The sequence below is a fragment of the Carcharodon carcharias genome, chromosome 8 (genome assembly GCF_017639515.1).
Source record: "Carcharodon carcharias isolate sCarCar2 chromosome 8, sCarCar2.pri, whole genome shotgun sequence".
NCBI classification, from domain to species: domain Eukaryota; kingdom Metazoa; phylum Chordata; class Chondrichthyes; order Lamniformes; family Lamnidae; genus Carcharodon; species Carcharodon carcharias.
Genome location: NC_054474.1, coordinates 121,893,803 through 121,914,540, shown reverse-complemented (window position 1 = coordinate 121,914,540; position 20,738 = coordinate 121,893,803). Strand labels below are relative to the sequence as shown.

The 20,738-nt window shown below is 43.4% G+C and overlaps 1 protein-coding gene across 1 annotated transcript in view; it reads left to right on the top strand.

Annotated features, from left to right (window-relative positions):
- Positions 1-353: 353 nt before the first annotated feature.
- The window catches only part of LOC121281494, a 33,585-nt gene continuing 13,200 nt past the window's right edge, over positions 354-20,738 (top strand). The window contains exons 1-3 of the mRNA XM_041194439.1: positions 354-440; positions 10,593-10,750; positions 14,138-14,879. Of these exons, the coding sequence (XP_041050373.1) occupies positions 354-440; positions 10,593-10,750; positions 14,138-14,879 (987 nt within the window). The remainder of the gene's footprint in view (positions 441-10,592; positions 10,751-14,137; positions 14,880-20,738) is intronic.

Here is a 20,738-nt window from a genome sequence, read left to right as displayed (position 1 = left end):
TGGAACTCACTGCCTGAAAGGGTGGTAGAGGCAGAAACCCTCATAACATTTAAGAAGTATTTGGATGTGCACGTGCAATGCCATGGCATGCAAGGCTATGGGCCTAGTGTTAGAAAGTGGGATTAGAATAGTTAGGTACTTGTTTGACCGGCACAGATTCGATGGGCTGAAGGGCCTTTTTTGTGTTCTATGACCCTATGACTCTATGAGTATGGCTACAAGAATGGCATCTACTTAACAAAGTGAAAATTACGCAGGTATGTCCTATCTGCAAAGAGCAGGACAAATCCAATCTAGCCAATTACTACTCCATCAGTCTACTCTCAATCATCAGAAAAGTGATGGAAGGTGTCATGGAAAGTGCTATCAAGCAGCAGTTACACATCAATAATCTGTCCACCAATCCTCAGTTTGGACCACTTGGCTCCAGAGCAGGTGAGGTGAGATCAAGACAGCATTTGGTCAAGTGTAGCGTTTAGCAGCCCTGGCAAACTGGAGTCAATGGGAATCGGGGGGAAAACTCTCCACTGGTTGGAGTCATATTTAGGAAAAAGAAGGATGGTTATGTTTGTCGGAGGTCAATCATCTCAGCTAGACCATAAGACCATAAGACGTAGGAGCACAAGTAGGCCATTCAGCCCATCAAGTCTGCTTGCCATTCATTGAGACCCTGGCTGATCTGATAATCTTCAACTCCACTTTCCTGCTTTTTTCCCATAATCCTTGATTCCCTTACTGATTAAAAATCTGTCTATCTCAGCCTTGAATATACTTAATGACCCAGCCTCTACAGCCCTCTGCAGTAAAGAATTCCACAGATTCACTACCCTCTGAGAGACAAAATTCCTCCTCATCTCTGTGTTAAATGGGGTCCCCCTTACTCTGAGATTATGCCTTCTGGTCCTAGACTCTTCCACAAGGGGAAACAACCTCTCAGCATCTACCCTGTCAAGGCCCCTAAGCATCTTATATGTTTCAATAAGGTCACTTCTCATTCTTTTAAACTCCAGTGAGTACAGGCCCAAGCTACTCAACCACTCCTCATAAGAAAACCCCTCCATACCCAGCCTCTAGTGCCAGTATATCTTTCCTTAGATAAGGGGACCAGAACTGCTCACAATATTCTAGGTGTGATCTAACTGGTGCCTTGTATAATTTTAGCATGACTCCTTTATTTTTATACTCTATTCCCTTTAAAATAAAGGTTAACATTCCATTAGCCTTCAATATTATCTGCTGAACTTGTATGCTAGCTTTTAGTGAAGCTGCAGCACATCGCTGCAAGAGTTCCTTAAGGCATTTTCCTAGGTCAAACCATGGAAAACTAGAGAATTCACAGCACCTAAAGAGGTCATTTAACCCTTTGGGCAGGAATTTTAGGTCAGTGGGTGAGCGTGATCGGCGGGCGCAGAATCAGCCGGGAAACAGACTGCCACCTGTGATCTAGCCCCGACTGCGAATTCACACTGGCTGGCTAGTTAACGGCCATCCAGCGTGAAGTGCACACTGAAATGCTCAGAGCTGCCGGACTGGGGGCAGGAGGGGGGCGGGCGCTGACATAAACGTGGGCGCGGGTGAGCAGTGAATGAAAGCTCCCTGAAGGTAGAGATTTGTCTCAGCTGAAGAATTTAAAACCAATAAATAAAGTTTTTAAAATCAGGAAGAAAATGTCCTTGCATCAGAACTAGGCACCTGAACATATGCATGATAAAAAGGCTGTCCATAAATTTTTATTTTGTTTATTTAATAACGGAAACCTCATCCCGCCCATGGATGAGGTTTCATTAAAAATGCAACGTCCACCTGGCCAATTCGCCCATCCGCCAACTGTAAGATTGGACGCACTATGAAAAATCGGAGACAATTACAACTTTAATGACCTTAATAGGCCACTTAATTGTTGGCGGGTGTGCTTCCAACTTTGGCATGTGCTCGCTGACCGAAATATTGCGTGGGATGACATCAGGATGCTCGCTCGACATCATCCTGCGCGATTTCATTTCCAATCAGGTCAGGTGCATGCCCCCACGCCGACCTAAAGATTCTGCCCTTTGTGTTTGTGCCAGCTAAAAAAGAGTACGTTACCTTTTCGCCATTTTCCAGTTCTTGGTCCACAGCTTTGTAGCTTATGGCACCTCAAGTGCATATTCAAGTACTTTTCAAATTCAGTGAGAGTTTCTGTCTCAACCACCCCTTCAGACAGAACATCACCTTCCTCTGGCTGAAAAGAGTTCTCCTCAACTCCCCCCTAATAGGAAAATAGGTCCAACCTATCCAGTCTATCGTGGCCCCTCATAATTTTGTACATCTCAATTAAATTCCCCTAGGCCTGCATCTCCAGCTGTTTCAGCCCTCCATCATAAATTTAGAAGTGTGGATGATTACAGTGTTCAGTCATACTCACAAATCAGATACTGAAGCAGTCAGTGCCTTCAAGCACCGAGACCTGGACAAAATTCAAGCTTAGGCTAATAAGTGGCAAGCAACATTCATGCTACAAAAGTGCAAGGTAATGACCATCTCCATCAAGAGAGAATCTAACTATCTCCCTTTGGCATTCAATGGCATTACCATCGCTGAATCCCCCACTATCAACATCCTGGGGGTTACCCTTGACCGGAAACTGAAGTGGACTAGCCACATAAATACTGTGGCTACAAGAGCAGGTCAGAGGCTAGAAATCCTGCAGAGAGTAACTCACCTCCTGATTCTCGAAAGCCTGCCCACCATCCACAAGGCATAAGTCAGGAGTGTGATGGAATACTCTCCACTTGCCTGGACAAGTGCAGCTCCAACAACACTCAAGAAGCTCAACACCATCCTGGATAAAGAAGCCTGCTTGATTGGCACTGCACCCAGTGGCAACAGTGCGTACCACTTACAAGATGCTCTGCAGCGACATGCCAAGGCTTCTTCAACAATAACTTGTGATCTCTACCACCTAGAAGGGAAAGACCAGCAGGTGCATGAGAGTACCACCATCTGCAAGTTCCCCTCCAAGTCACACATAATCCTGATGTGGAACTATATCACCGTTCCTTCACTGTTGCTGGGTCAAAATCCTGGAACTCTCTTCCTCTCAGCACTGTGGGTGTACCTACACGTGGACTAGCGGCTCACCACCTTCTCAAGGGCAATTAGGTACGGGAAATAAATGATGTTCATACATAGTGAATAAATAAATAATAGCAAAATATCATGTTGCCACCTGTAGCCTATCCTTTATGTCAGCAGGTAATCTTACTTCATTCAGGTAGTTTGTGATTCTGATTGCATCTCTGAAGTCCTGTAAAGGTGTAAGGATGTCAAGGGGGTCAGTTGCAAGTTGCAGCTTGAATATGTGTCCCACTGAAATCCTGGTTTTCACAGAAAGCAACAAAGGAGTTGTAAGATAGTGTGAGGTTTGGCATGGGCAAGCAATAAGTTTGGAACAGGACTGTTCAAACCTTTACAAATGTGTTAGATTAAATTCTTGACATGGAGATCTGCACTCTGTTTCAGCTCACAGAATTATTGAAATGTCAGCCCCTCTAGTTCAACTATATTTGATTTGCCATTTGAACAGTGCAGGTCCTTATCACCCACTCACTCAGAGATTTTACCTAATGTGACTGCTCAGCTTTAGTTTGTTCAAGAAATTGTCATCAAAAGAAAATTTCCAACTGGTATTTTGGCTGGGATTTTGTGGGGCCGATGAGGGCCTCACTCACCGGTCGGAGAATCAATGGAGAACTCCCGTCAGTTCTGTGGGGGAGGCCTGACCGAATTAAGTGCCCTTCAGGCCTCGGTCATCGGTGGTGGAAGCTCTGCCTGCCGAGAGCAGCCAATCAGAGATCAGCTGCTTATCATTACCGCCTGTGCCACTGGGCACGGTGGCAGCTGGTGGCACTGCACACACCGTTGGCCCAGGATCATCCTTGGACCCCAGGCCAAAGGTGGATGAGGTCAGAATGGGTTCGCAGGAGACGGGGAGTCAGTTGCAAGAGTAGGGGGCGGCTTTCAGTGGCTATCCCCTTGCCTGATGCCAGCCCTGGAGCCCCACCCCCAACAGGATTTGCATGGTGGCTTTTCGAGACTGCAGGAAAGCTGTGCAGCCCCAATCTAACCCCTGAGTCAGCATTAAACTCCAGTGGGCTCAGGGATAATGGATATCAATTGGCTCATTAATGAGCCTAATCGACATCATACCACTGGTGCCCTGGAATCCCATATCATAGAGTCATGTCAGGCCCTCCCACCCTTCAACTTAATCGGGGAAGGTTTTCCCATCATCAGGAAACTGATATGGAGCCTCTGCCACAATTAAGTGGGCCCAGCTGCCATGTTTCCCACCACAAAGGGTCGGATTAAATCCTATGAAAATGCCAAGGATCCTCCAAGAACATGATAAAGTTGATCATGACAAGCTATTTCACCTTGTCCTGAACAAAGCACCAGAAGACATGGCTGGCCCTTGAAGGAAATTAAATTCAAAACTAATTTGTGGAAACATTATTTTAGTGAGTGGATGGTGAATCTACGGAACAGGCTCCAGCAATGGGCACATCACTGGATAGAGACAGCATTCCTTCATTCACATTTAAATTAGATAGATTTCCTTCCAAAAAGAATATTTTGGAAAACAGTGCGTGAAGAATTTGAGACTTGATATATTCCAAGTGAGACGAGCTTGGGAGGAACGGATGACTTTGGATCTATGGTTCCCAAAGTGCTCCACCACTTGTAACTCTTTTGAGTACAAACACGTTTCCATCTGTTCCTATTCAGATGAAGTTACATTGTTTCATAGTTTGCCATTGTGAGATTTGAACTCTTGATTTTGGAGTTACAAACACAGTACCATAACCACTTGGCTATTTAGGCCAAGCTCTCCACCACTTGTATTTTCCTTGGCCTGTTGTTGACTAAGAAAGAATTTCATTGCAATGATTAGTCAACAGCCCCATTAGTGTTGTATCATGTAACTCCTCGGATGGTAGGAGACAGTCAAGATAGAGCTTGGCTTTTTTTCATCAAGCAATACCTAGGTTTGCAGCACTAAGTTAGCACTGCTTGCACACAGAGCAATTTAGACTCTCTCAGCAGTTAATCATTTCTAACTAGTAAGTTCCCATTGGCATTGGCCACAGTTAGTTGATGAGTATCAATTTTATTATTTATACAAGACTGCATGAGAGTTGAGAGACCAGCTTGAAATATTGAAACCGCAGCAACACTTGATGACCAGATTCTCAAGCTACATCATGAGAGTTCAGATAGTAAAACTGAATTGGAAACGTTGACATTGCAATTTATAAGATAAATATTGACACAAATAGAATGATGAATAGGAAGTGAGATTTTTGAAGAGTAAGTGTGTACCCTACTCAATGATTTTTGTTAATAAATAATACTATATATAGATCGTCATGGACAGAATCATCTGCTCTCTTACTGCCCATGATCAATATATTTTGTATGGAAAGAGGTGTGTCTTTTCTTACGTTTCAAGTGTGCATCAAAATAAATAACCAAGCAGCAACTTTTAGTGAGTTTAATATAAAGAAGATTATTTATCCTCATACACTTACCACAGATTAATGTGTTGTTGTGTCTTTGATGAATGGACTACAGGAGACTCAGGTACAGGTTACGATTGTTTATTCAAGCAATTGCGAGGAGGGCACCATCTCAATGCAGCTTGAGACAGTACTCTGCTAAACTACAAGCGTTCATCATATTTATACATTATTGGTCACGTACAAGAACAGTTTCCAGATTTCGATCTTGTCAACATATAGGTTTACATTAAACAGACATGTCTCTGGTACAAAGGTACAGGCATCATCTGACGCCACCTTCACCCAGGCAGAGACCTGCCTTCCTATCTAAACTGGGACCATTTGTCCATCTCCTATCTGTTGAAGAGCACACTTAATCTATGTTATTGCCATCCTCTGACTCCAGTCTAACTCCCAAACTCCCAATCTATCATATTTACATTCTTCTTCGTCCAATATGGCCTTGCTGATGCTCGCAAGCCCTGAGAATGTACATGGTTCAGCATTCTCTCTGTCACAGCCTGAACTTTAAATGTTAACTACTTAGCAATTGTGGTTTTGCATGCTGGGATATTTTAAGTCAAGTCCCTTGACCATTACTGTATTCCTTTATTTCCCCCTAACAAATGCAACATCACACACTTGCTCTTGTACACACACACAGATACACACACATGCACACACACACATGCACGCTCACAAAGATTGAATTCAAATAAAGATAGTGCACTTTTGCAGATTACAGTTAATTCAGCCTCTGATTTACAATTTCCGATCTCCAACATGGCAGGCCTGTAGTTTCTTGAATGAATTAAATTTGAAGTGATAGTCTTGTAAAGCGAATAGTTCACAGTAGGTTACAATGTTTCTTAGTCAAATACCTAGGAGGTTGGTTCTCAGGTGAACTTTGAAACTGGAACAGGTTAAGCATTTTGGCTGCTTGATGACTTGCAGCTGGTTTCAGAGTTTGGTTCTCAGAATCTTAAACTTAAAGGCAATTACATAGGTATGAAAGGAAAATCAGCTAAGGTTGATTGGGTAAACAGACTGAAAGCTATGGTGTAAATGAACAGTGGGGAGACATTCAAAGAAACAATTCACAATGTTCATCAAAATTACATTCCATTGGAAAACAAAAACTGCAAGAAAGACCCATCATAAGAACATAAGAAACAGGAGCAGGGGAAGGCCATTCAGCCGCTCAAGCCTGCCTCGTCATTCAATAAGATCATGGCTGATCTGTCCCAGGCCTCAATTCCTCTTTCGTGCCAACTCCTCACAGTCCTCAACTCCCCAATATTTCAAAAATCTTTCTACCTCCTCATTAAATACTTTCATTGATCTAGCCTCACAACTCTCTGTGGTAGAGAATTCCAGACATTCAGTACCCTTTGAGAGAAAAAATTCCTTCATACCTCAGTTTTAAATGAGTGTCCCCTTATTCTGTAACTATGTCCCCCCACGAGTGGAAACTCAGGGTGTTAAGGATTGTGTTATATTGAAAGGAGAGGCTTACAACTTTGCAAAAAATAATAGCAAGTCTATGGATTGGGATTGTTTTTGAAACCAACAAAGGGCCACCAAAAAATTGACTTAACGGGGAAAAACACAATATGAGAGTAAACTAGCCAGAAATATAAAAACTGATTGTAAGAGCTTCAATACATATACAAAAAGGAAAAGAGTAGTTAAAATAAACATTGGTCATTCAGAAGCAGAGGCAGGAGAAATTATCATAGGGAATGAGGAAATGGCAGAGCATTGAACAAATATTTTGTGTATATTTTCACAGTAGAATACACAAGTTTCATACCGTGAATTGACTTAAACCTCAGGGCTAAAAAGAGTGAGGAAATTAAGGAAATTAATACCAGCAGAGAAAGCATTAGATAAACTTAAGGGACTAAAATCCAACAAACCCCCAGACCTGCTGACCTACGCCCTAGGATCCTAAAAGAGAGAGCTGCAGTGATAGTGGATGCACTAGAAATTATTTTCAAAAATTCAAAAAAAAGTCCCATCAGATTGAAAGTTGAGAAATATTACGCTGCTTTTCAAGAAAGGAGGGAGAGAGAAAACAATAAATTACAGGCTAGCTAGCCTAACATCAGTTGTTGGAAAAATGCTGGATTCTCTTATTAAGGAAGTTTGAACAATGCACTTAGAAAAGCGGAGTATGTTTAGAACAAGTCAACATGGTTTTACTCAAGGGAAATCCTGTTTGACAAATTTGTTAGAATTTTTTGAGGACTTAACTAGTAGGGTAGATAAAGGGAAACCAGTATATGTAGTATATCTGGATTTCCAAAAGACATTCAATAAGGTGCCACATAAAAGGTTAATAGGCAAGATAAGGGCTCGTGGAGTTGGGGGTCATACACTAATATGGTAGAAGACAGGCTAATGTATAGAAAGCAGACAGGGGGCATAAACAGGGCATTTTCAAGTCAGCAGGCAGTGAATAGTAGATTGCTGCAAGGATCAGTGCTGGAGCCTCAGCTATTTACAATCTATATCAATGACTTAAATGAAGAGACAGAGAGGAATAAATATATCTAAATTTGCTGATGATAACAAGCTAGATGGAAAGGTAAACTGTGGAGAGGATATGGAAAGAGATGTTGCAAAGAGATATAGACAGATTAAGTGAGTGGGCAACAAGATGGTAGATGAAGTATAATGTAGGGAAGTGTGAGGTTATTCACTTTGGTCATAAGAATAGAAAAGCAGAATATTTTTTAGAAAGGTGAGAATCTTGTAAGTGTTGATGTTTAAAGAGATTTGGGTGTGCTCAGACAAGGAATGCAGAAAGTTATCATGCAAGTAGAGCAAGCAGTTAGAAAGGAAAATGGAATGTTGGCCTTTATTTCAAGGGACTTGAGTAGAAGAATAAAGAAGTCCTGCTACAATTGTACAGGGTTTCAGTGAGGCCACATCTGGAATACTGTGTGCAGCTTTGGTCTCCACATTTAAGAAAGGATATTCCTGCATTGGAGGCGGTACATCAAAAGTTCACTAAATTGATCCCTGGGGGAGAATTTTCTCCCCATCGGGGGTGCTGGGCAGGAGCGGGCGCAAGCATGCGCATAGCCGATTGCCACCCACAATTGGCTGCGCGCCACCATTTTACGTGGGAGGGTCAATTAAGGCCCGCCCAGTGTGATGCGCACCCGGAAGCGCTGACGCTCCCTGTGCGGGCGGGCGGGGGGAGGTTGCCTGAGTCGGGACCTGCGCATGCACACAAAAGAGCACAGAAATCTCCCTGAGGCACAGAGCTGCCTCAAGGAGATTAGTTTAAGTGCAAAAAAAATTGAATAAAGGCAAAAAAAAATTAAGACATTTCCCCTCATGTGAAACTGTCACATGAGCTGGGACGCGTCTATTAATTTTATTTAAAATTTTTACAAGACCCACCTGTGGATGAGGATCCATGAAAAATGTGAAGGCCGCCTGAGCTCTTCGCCTGCCCACCAACCTTAAGATTGGACGGACAGCTCAGTTTATTGATTTAATTGATAGTTAACAGGCTTTAATAGGCCTTTGACAGTTTGGCGGGCGCGCATCTGATTCGGGCGCGTGCCTGCCAAACTGAAAATCTGAATGATAAGTGGTGACGTCGGGATGCAGACCCGATGTCACTACCCATCGTTTTACACCTCGGCGAGCGGGCCCTGCCCCTGTTTGCCAAGCCGAAGATTCTGCCCCTGGGATGAGAGGGTTGACCTATGATGAGAGGCTGAGTAAATTGGGCCTATATTTTCTGGGGTTTAGAAGAATGAGAGGTAATCTCAGTGAAACATACAAGATTCTGAAGGGTTTGATAGGGTGGACACTGAGAAGTTGTATCTGCTGGTTGGGGAATCTAAAACAGTCTCAGGACAAGGGGCTGAACATTTAGGACTGAGATGAGGAGAAATTACTTCATTCAGAGTTTTGAATCCTTGGAAATTTCACCCAGAGGGTTGTGGATGCTCTACTGTTGAATACATTTAAGGCTGGGATAGATAGATTTTTGGTCTCTCACGGAATCAAGGGATATGGGGAGCTGGCAGCCAAGTGGAGTTGAAGATAAAGATCAGCCATGATCATATTGAATGATGGAGCAGGCTCGATGGGCCATGTGGTCTCCTCCTGTTCCTGTTTCTTATGTTCTTGTGTTCTAAAACAGGTAACTTATAAGGCTACATAAATTTGACTTTGAGTATAGGAGATTGAGGGGCATTTAAAATGATCATTGAGGTGTTTTAAATCACAAAAAGATTCAATAAAATAAATGCAGAGAAACTGTTTTCTAGGGAATCTGGAACAAGGTACATAACCTTAAAATTAGAATTTGGATATGCAGGAGGGAAACCGGGAAGCACTTTTTCACACAAAGGATAATGAGACCTGATCTATCTCCCCCAAAAAACTGCAGATGATGTGAGACATTTGGTGCTCTCAAGGCTAAATGTGATAGATTTTTGTTAGCTAAGAGTATGGATCAAAGGTAAATGGAGTTGAGATAGAGAGAACCAATGATCTAACAGAATGTCAGAACAGGCTTGTATGGACTGAATGGCCTCCTTCTGTTCCTATATATTATCCAGAACTGCAACATACACATTGCCTTTTGTAGATCACTTCTGATAACTGGGTCCTAGCTGTCTAGCTCCCCCACCTGAATTGTACTGTTTCAGTATGATCCAAAGGTGATGGTAGATGAAGAATTAAGGAATTAAGAATGATTATACATCTTCTACCCATACCCATCTCTCTGCACAGGTTTGTGGTGTTTATCAGGGAGGGGCTTAGAGGCCCGTGCCTATGTTAAAATGAGCTGATATGATGGTGCTGGGTTGATTGATGATGGAGGGTGGGTGGGGAACTGCTCATCTGCAACTCAGGTATCTGCTAAGCACGTGGTCTCCCAGAACCAGCTCGGTTTAATTCCAGTAGTGTGAGGAGGACGCTTCCCATCAAAAGAGTGAAGGCAGCTCCTAGCAGGTTAATGATGCCTCTCTGTCTCTTTGATTCTCAGCAGTTACCCTTCTGCTGTTTGTTCTGTTGCAGCTGGAAAAGTGTCAATCACCCCCTACGATGTGCCCTAAACTGACGGAAAAAGAGGTGGCAAGTCTCTGGAACCAGCCTCATCTCAGAGATTTTCTGCAGATTATCGGATACGAGCAAGCTGGACTCTACGTGTTCCACAACCCCAGGGACCTCAACAAGTGCGTACACCACTCTGGCTGGACAGAATCAACCTGACAGCATTTAACACAGAAATACACTGAGCACTGAAGCTGGATGGGGTGGGGGGGAGGGTGGGGGCGGGGGGCAGGGGCAAGGGGTTGGGGGAGGTTGGTTGGCTCCTATGTGGGCAGGCTGGCACCTTCTGTTGACAGTTCTGGTTGTAGTCAGTGAACTGCAGGGCAGAGCCATCCGCATCTAGCTCCCCACACAATCTGTCACTGATCTCAATCATTCCGTCAATCAGAGGCAAATAGAGAAATGCCCTTAGGCCACTCTTGACTATCTACTCGTGGTTCACACTACAAAGCAATAGCAGGAGCATGAGAGACACTGTGAGTCCACTGCCTTGCCCATTGAACGGAGGTCATGAATGTAGAGAGGAGGACTGAGAGTGTCAGTCATGGGGGCCTTGGTTCAAACTCAGTTACGCTATAAAAGATAGACATAGCAGGACTAGCAATCTGTGCTGGTCTGCTGGAATCCAGCGCTCCCAGTCCTAAACCTTAACTGCACATTCCCAGTATAGGTCTGGGTGGGTAGAGCCTTCAATCACCCTGAAAAGGCCATGAGTGGGAGGGGAGCATGGAGACTCCCTAATTCAGGAGTTTCTGCGCTTGGTGACACTGAGTGAGGACTTTCTGCAGAATCTTCACAGGGGCAGCTGATGTCACCATGTGTACCTCACTGATGATCAGCGGATGTGGACTGCTCCCAGCCCAGACTAGGGCCCTAACCCTTGAAGTTCTGGGCTCTAAATCCCTTCTCACTATATCTAGAACAGGATTTTCACCTTTCCAGGGTTGGGTACTGACACCAACCCATGTCTATTTGGTCCCAGTTCTTGACACCATGAGCTTTGACAGGGTCAGTGGGGGGCACTTACATCAGGGTGCCTCCCACCTCCTCCAGCCTTGGACCTTTAGGACGCCATCTCTACTCAAAATCATTAACCCAATAGTGTGCTTAATGAGTGCACTGTCAGTGTAGCGCACAGCCATATGGGGCACAAGGCCCCAGGTTTAATTCCTGCTCTACATTGAATCGTGGCTGGCACAATGATGGGGAAGTTCCAGCTAGCCAAAGTATCCCCTAAAGATAGTGGAAATAAATAAATAGAGTTGAATCTCAGGAAAGATATGAACCTGGGCAGGCTGCAGTGCAAATTCAGCAGTATGATACCAGAGCTGTGCGATTAAATAATGTGGACATGTTGCGTTGGTTTATATTCCCTTGAGAGTAAGGGCCAATGTAATTGAGGTGTTTAAAATGATTAAAGGCATTGCTAGGGTAAATAGAGAGGAATATTTCTTCTGGTGAGGGTGTCCAGAATAGGGGGGAATGATCTTAGAATTAAAGCTAGGCTGTTTAGTGCTGATGACAAAAAGCAATGTTTCACACAAAGGGTAATGGAACTCTGGAATTATCTCCCCCCAGAAAGTTCTGGATGCTGGGTTGAATGTAATTTAGAGATTTTTGTTAGGCCACGTAAGCGAGGGATATGCATTAAAGATGAGTGAATGGAGTTGTGATGGATGATCAGACTTGATGTAATTGAATGGTGGGCAGGCTTGAAGGCTGAACAGCCTGTTCCTGCTCCAATCAGACCAGGTTCATGATCTTAGCTGCAATCCAGTCACCACTGGTGAATGTGTATGCCAAGAATGGCCAAGGACAGCTTTGGATTCATGGGATTCTATTGTCCATTGACACAGTGAGGCCATAATGACCAAACTTCCTAATTGCTTTGTCCATTGAAGCACTGCTGGTGAGCCAATATTCAGGACATGGCTCCAACTGTGCAATACAAATGGTGTGCCCAGGAACTACCAGTCAAGTAACAGACCAGAGATCAGAGGAGAGGAGTAGGTCATCAACCCTTTGAGATTGTTTCACCATTCCATTATACCTTGGCTGATCTATATCTAAATGCCATCTACCTTCCTTGGTTCCATAACCCTTAATACTCTTGCTTAACAAGAAAAACCTATCAATCTCCGTTTTGAAGTTTTCAATTTACCCCCAGACTCAACAGCTTTTTGGGGGAGTAGATTTCAAAATTTCCGCTTTACTTTGTTTTTTTTATTCATTCATAGGATGTGGGCATCGCTGGCTAGGCCAGCATATATTGTCCATACCTAATTATCCTTGAGAAGGTGGTGGTGAGCTGCCATCTTGAACTGCTGCAATCCCTGTGGTGTAGGAACATCCACAGTGCTGTTAGGAAGGGAGTTCCAGGATTTTGACCCAGCGACAGTGAAGGAACGGCGATATATTTCCAAGTCAGGATAGTGAGTGGCTTGAAGGGGAACCTCCAAATGGTGGTGTTCCCATGTGTCTGCTGTCCTTGTCCTTCTAGCTGGTAATGGCTGTGGGTTTGGAAGTACTGTCTAAGGAGCCTTGGTGAGTTCTTTTTTCATTCATTCATGGGATGTGGCGTCACTGGCCAGGCCAGCATTTATTACCCATCCCTAATTGCCCTAGTTCAGAGGGCATTTAAGAGTCAACCACATTGCTGTGGGTCTGGAGTCACTTGGGTTTTTATAATAATTGACAATGGTCATCATTAGACTTTTAATTCCAGATTTTTTATTGAATTCAAATTCCACCGTCTTCTGTGGTGGAATTCAAACCCAGGTCCCCAGAGCATTACCCTGGGGTCTTTGGATTACCAGTCCAGCGACAATACCACTATGCCATCGCCTCCCCTTGCAGTGCATCTTTTAGATAGTACACACTGCTGCTATTATGCGTTGGTGGCAGAGGAGTGAATATTTGTGGTTGGAGTGCCAATCACGTGGGCTGCTTTGTGTGAAGAAATGCTTCCTGACATCACCCCTGTACAGCCTGGCTCTAATTTCAAGTTGTTCTGAACACCCGCAAAATGGCTTCTCTGTATCTACCCTGCAAAATTTGTTAACTATCTTAGTTTACCATTTAATCTTCTATACCCAAGGGAATACAAACCTAATGTATGTAACCTGATGCCACAATTGAACCCTTTAAGTCCTGATATCATTCTGGTGAATCTGCGCTGCACCCTCTCCCAAGGACAAGATGACCTTCCTGAGGTGCAGTGCCCAGAATTGAATGAAGTTTTCTAGATGGGGCCTCAACATACATCTGATGGGTTCAACCATATCTTGTGGCCATTCAAGCTGCAAGTTTAGTATCAAGTGAGGGGGTGATCTTGTTATTGCCCATTCGTTGCATCACCAGTGATGGCCTTTGCTGATTGTTATGAAATTAAGGTTTAGGTGCAGAGGCCTGGCAGTCCCAGTTTGGGAATCAGAGCACTGAAACAGTGAGGAACATCCAGCTTATGTCCAACTATCCAGTCCAACTATGGAATCTGATCTATTCCACAGGTCACTGCTGCTGGGGAGTCTCAACCTCTTCTTAGCCCTGCGCCCACAACCATTACAGAGCATTGCACTCTCTAAACCGGACCCTCAACAAAACTCCTCAAACAGCATGAGAGACCAGGAACCTCCGCAAACTTCAGTACAGGGAGAGGAACAATCTAAACAGGATCTTCAGGAAATATCAAGACCAGGAATAGAGGAATCCAGGCAGGACCCTCAGGAAACCTCAGCATTGAGAGAAGTGCAATCCTGGCACGATCCTCGGGAAGCTTTGGCACAGGCAGATGAACAATCCAGACAGGATCCTCAGGAAACTTCAACAAACACCATGAGGGACAGGAAAACCAGACAGGGTATTCCAGAAAGTTTGGTCGATACTGGGAGAGACAAGAAAACCAGACAGGATCTTCAGAAAAGTTTGGTAGATTCTGCAAAAGATAAGAAATCTAGACAGGGTCCTCAGGAAAGTTCAGTAGATACCGTGAGAGGTAAGAAAAATAGACATGGCCCTCAGAAAACCACAGCAGCAAGAAACAAGAAAAATAGACAGGGCCCCCTGGAAACTGCAGCAGCAAGAAACAAGAGAACTAAACATTGTCTGCAGGAAGTCTCAGTACTGAGTGATAAACAAACTGAACCGGATACTCAGGAAACCACAGCAGGCTGTGAGACGACAGCATGTCCATCTGGAAAATCAAAAGTCCGTCTAAACACCCTGAAGCCATTGCTGGTGCTGAGACGTCAGGTAAAGATCGACACACCAGAGAAAATGAACACTGGGCAGGATCCATTCTGCAATTACAACATAAACAAAATCCATAGACATTTACATAGAATAATAATCATTGGACATAGAATAATTATCATGGGAGGTTTCAACTACCTCCAAGTAAACTGGCAAGAAAAGGTAGTGAAAGAGAAAATGGAAACTGAGTTTTTACAGTGTGCACAGGACCCCTTTCTTACCCAGTATGTATGAAGCCCAGCAAGTGAAGAGTCACTACTAGATCTAGTGATATAGAAGTTAGCCAGAGCAGATAAGAGAAGTGTAGTGCTCGCCACTGACCTCAAGAGAAGCTACACATAAAGATCTCAGTAGCATAGATTTCCCATTCCTGATGTTAGTTTGAATCTGGTGCCAAGTCAAGGAGATCTCCAGGCATCCAGCAATGGTGATGTCATCAAGCAGGATAAGCAGCTAATTCACATTGAATTCTTATAGACAGCAAGCCAGGAAGTAAAATGCACTGATTATCCTTCAATTTTCGGTAAATTTTACAGAGAGTGAAATAAATGATGGGAACATCATACACATGGGATTAAGATAGAAGCTGAAATATCATAATCAAACTTTTAAAAAATTAAAAATAGGTGCCTTTTTTCCTCATAATTGAGAAATTTGACTTTCCACAAATAAAAAATTAGCTTTCGGGGTCAGTGAGGCTGCTCATCAATAATTATGAGCATAATACATTGTTAAAAACCCAGTTAGATTCCTATACTAAGCTGTCACATTTTCAAGGGTTTTTGCAGCGTGACAGATAATATAAAAGTTACAAGGTCTTGTTAGTCCAGCAATTTCTAATTGATAGTAGGTTGTTGGGCAGGGGGTGGGGGGGTGGTGATACTTCAACAGTAAACCCTCCGGAGAAGCACAAAATCACTAACAGCATCTTCTGGATTTCCATATTTAACTGCACATATGAGCTCCAGATCTTGCTGACAGTTTCATAGGAGTAAGGATGGTGAATATTGACAGTTTCAACATCATTAATACTGCAAAATCCAGGTCAGTAATGTTTAAGATCATGATTGAGAAAGTTATAAGTAGAACAAAGACACAAGGGAAAGTCTAATTTTGAGGGAGATGAGAATGAAACAGGGGAAAGTAAACCGGGAAAAAATATAAACAAAGGGATTGAACAGCAGTAGGAAACTTATGGAAGAATGATCAATACATTTAAGGAAAAATACATTCATTAAAAGACAAGAACGAGCTGTGAATGGATAAAGAGGTATGAGCTAAACTGTATCTAAAGGAAAAAAATATACACAAACAACCTGGACAGGAAAAATGGCAAAGAGATCAAAACTAGGAAAGAAAGGAAGAACTTCGGAATTGAATTATTAAAGAATATGAAAAGCAATAATATTCTACAGTTACAAAATTAAGACAAGGAAAATTAAGATAGGAATAGATAGAAGCCACTAAGGGTTACACAAGATAAACTAACAGGTAGTGGCAGTCAAATGGCAGAAATATCAAATAATTACTTTGCCTCATTATTTACCAGAGAGACTAGCGTTGTAGACATGACATTTGGAAAAAAGAGATATTTAAGATAGAAGGGGTGGGTTGGAGAGGAGATAATTGCTAAACTCTGGAAGGTTAAATTCTCTGGTTTGAATGGATTGCAGCCAAGCACATCAAAAGAAGCAAAGGATGAGAAAGCAGAGGCCCTAACAAATAGAAAAGGATCTTATATTTTTACTTAGTTCTGTTGAAGAGTCATATGGACTCGAAACGTTAACTGTGTTCCTCTCCGCAGATGCTGCCAGACCTGCTGAGTTTTTCCAGGTATTTTTATTTTTATTTTTGTTTTGAGATAGAAAAGGGCATTGTGCCAGAAGACTGGTGAAAGGCTAATGTTATTCCTGAATTTTAAAAAGGAGAAAGAACAAGTCTGGGGAACAATGGACCAGTTAGTTTAATGTTGGTGACAGGAAAGATGATGGGGCCTTTAATTAAAATTGTAATAGAAAAACATCTAATAAATAAAATGATAATAAAGAGTAGTGAGCACAGATTCCAAAGGGAAGATCATGCTTCATCAGCCCTTTTAAACTCTTCGAAGAGTAACTGAAAGAGTAGATAAGTATAATGTAGTAGATAGTATTTGGATATTTTGGGATTTTAGACTCATGTCTAAGGTCAGAACATGTGGCTGATCACAAAATGAAAAGCAGAGGATAGTTACTTAGACTAGCAAAAGGTGAAAAATTGTGTTCCACAGGGATTGTGCTGGGACCATTTCTGTTTACCATTTCCATAAACTATCTGGATTCAGGAGCCAGAAGTAAAATTTCAATGTTGCAGACAATACAAAATAGTTAATTCTGTGAAAAAATGTGACTGAATACAGGAGGACATTAATTATGGGTGTAAATGAATTTCAATATAGTTAAATGTGAGGTAATGTATTTTGTAAGAGAAATTAGAAGATCACTCATGCCTTAGAAAATAAGAACCTAACTGAGGTAAAGGAGCAAAGGGATCTAGGGGTACAGATTCACAAATCATTAAAAGTAGCAATGCAGATTAACAAAACCATAAAAAAGCCGTAACACTAAGTTATATGAAATTTATATACAACTCTTGTCATACTACAAATCTGGTATCCATATTATGAAAAAACACACAGGAGCACTGGAGAAGGTGCAAAACAGATTCACAAGTGATACAGGAACGGAGAGGTTATAACTATCAGGATAGATTGAAGAGACTGGAGCTTGATCTTTCTTGAGATAAGAGAAGGTTGAAAGTTCTTTAAAATAATGAAGGGAATTGATAGCTGGATGTTTCCAGCCATGGGAGAATCCAAAATTAGGGGCCATAAATTTAACAGACATTAATAAATCCAATGAAGAATTAGGCAGAAATGTCTCTATTCAGAGAATGGTTAGAATGTGGAACTAGCTACCACTTAGAATAGTTGAGGCAAATAGCATCAGTGCATTTAAGAGGAATCTCATTAAACATGAGGGAGAAAGAAAATTAAGAATATACGGATAGAGTCGAAGAAGATAGGAAGAGGCTTGTGTGGTACATAAACACCAGTATAGACCTGTTGGGCTGAATGGTCTGTATCTGTTCTGTAATTACTATGTAACTATGCTTTACTCTTTCATTATAGCAATGCCAACAGGATCCACTCTCCCATTATATTACATATGCGATATGCTCTCCCAACAACAGCATTTATACCAACCATTAATGTGGTAAAATGCCCCAAGGCACTTCACAGGAGTGAAGTTAGCAAAAAATAACAACCTTGGTCAAAAATATAGATTTCAAGGAAGAACTTAAAGCAGGAGACAGAAGTAGAGAGGCAAGGAATCTTAGGAAAGGAATTCCAGAGCTAAACACTGAGGCAGCTGAAAACATGGCCATCAATTGTTGAGTCTTTAAAATCAGGGATGCTCAAGAGGCGTGGGCTGGATCAGGTTACACAGTTAGGAAGAGATGAGACCATGGAGGATGACAGTTATAACAGTGAGGTGTTGCCATATCAGGAGGCACTGTAGGTCTGTGTAGCCCGTGTCTGAACTGGCAATAAATCCTGTTTAGCCACCAAGGCTGTGCTCAGAGTTTTGAATGAGCTCAAGTTTATGGAGGAAGGAAGATAGGAGACTAAGCAGGTTTGCATTGGAATAATCAAAAAGCATGAATGAGGTTTACAGCAGCAGAATAGCTGAGGCATGGCCAGAGTTGGGTGATGTTACGCTCCGTAACAGACATGAGCCAGGATTTTTAAGATGGGGGGGGGGTTTCCATTCCTGCCTCTCTGTTGGCAGAGAACACATCCCCGCCGATAATGCCGGCCCTACAGCCATTTCACAGTCTAACAAGCGTTAATTGGCTGAAGGTGGAACTTCCATCCCTCACTTGGGACGAAGTCCCCCTTCAGAGAGTTGCTGGCTAATCTGACTGGCCAACAGCTCTCTAGTCCCTGCAGTGCCAGAAGCTGCAATGAACAGGACTGGGACTGCAAGCTGTTCCCAGAACCGAAGTTGCGGATTCCAGAACCTTTAAGTTTTGTGGGTCTCAGGGCGGGAATGGAGGTGAGGCCCAGGGCGGTGGGCAGAGGAGGGTGGGGATGTTGGTAGAGAGGCTGGCATTGAGGGATGACCTGCAAAGGTCGGACCTCTGGGTTGGGTTGGGGGGTGGGGGTGGGGGAGCTTAAGTTAAAAATGAGCTGCTGATGGTGGCACCCATTCCCCCCACTCCACACTTCCTACCCAAGGCCTCAATATGGTAAATTTTCAGTTATTCCCCCACCCCTGAACTCCTCCCTGCAGCCTGAAATTTGAGACTGGGTGGGAAATGGCCCTTAAGTGGTCATTCAATGGCCACTTAAGGCCCTCATTTGGGTCAAGGGCGGATGGGCTGGCCTAGACCTCAACCACCCAAGTGTAAAATTGTGGAGGGTTCGAGGCAGGCGGGAGCCCAGCGGGAAGGCCATCTGAGAAATTTTGCTGTCAACCCCCCAGCCCCGCCAACGCCTGCAAACCTGCCAGCGGGAGAACATAAAATTCTGCCCGTGAGGTCGGAAACTCCTCTTGAGGTCAGAGACAACATCAAGGTCTAACCTTGTCTGGTTTCGCCACAGACACTTACCAGGGTGAGGGATAGAGACCAGGGAATGGAGTTGTGTTGATGAGGCACAACCAAAGAAACTAGCTTTCCAATGTCTTCCAAATATTTAGTTGGAGGAAATTTTTTTTTTCCTTTATTAGCACACGAGATGTGGGTGTCACTGGCTAGGCAGCTTTTATTGCCCATCCCTAATTGACCTTGAGAAGGTGGTGGTGAGCTGCCTTCTTGAACTGCTGCAGTCCATGTGGTGTGGGTACATCCACAGTGCTGTTAGGGAGGGAGTTCTAGGATTTTGACCCAGTGACAATGAAGGAACGGCGATATATTTCCAAGTCAGGATGGTCTGTGACTTGGAGGGGAACTTCCAGTTGGTGGTGTTCCCATGTGCCTGCTGTCCTTGTCCTTCTAGATGGCAGTGGTCGTGGGTTTGGATGGTGTTATCTAAGGAGGCTCGATGAGTTCCTGCAGTCCATCTTGTAGATGGTACACACTACTGCTACTGTGTGTCGGTGGTGGAGGGAGTGAATGTGTCGGGCGTGGAAGGGGTGTCAATCAAGCGGGCTATTTTGTCCTGGATGGTGTCAAGCTTCTTGAGTGTTGGTTGAGCTGGACACAGCTGAGCAAGTGGAGAGCATTCCATCACAATCCATACTTGGGGATGAAAATAAGGGAGGTGGTGGCGTCGTGGTATTGTCACTGGACTCATATTCCAGAGACCTGGGATAATGCTCTCGGGGACCCAGATTCAAATCCGACCACGGCAGATTGCGAAATTTGAATTCAATAAAAAAAACCTGGAATTAAAAGTCTAATGATGACCATGAAACCATTGTTGATTGTCATAAAAACCCATCTGGTTGACTAATGTCCTTTAGGGAAGGAAATCTGCCATCCTCACCTGGTTTAGCCTATATGTGACTCCAGAGCCACAGCAATGTGTCTGAGCAAGGGCAATTAGGGATGGACAGGACAATAAATGCTGGTCTAGCCAGTGATGCCCACATCCTGTGAATAAATGAATAAACTTGTGCCTTGTAGATGGTGGACAGGCTTTGAGGGGGTGGGGGTGTCAAGTCACCCTCACCTCACCTCTGGAGTTCAGCTCTTTTGCCTGTGTTTGAGCCAAGGCTGTAATGAGGAGCTGAGTGACCCTGGTGGAACCCAAATTGTGCAGGTTATTGCTAAGCAAGTCCCACTTGATAGCACTGTTGATGACTTTACTGATGA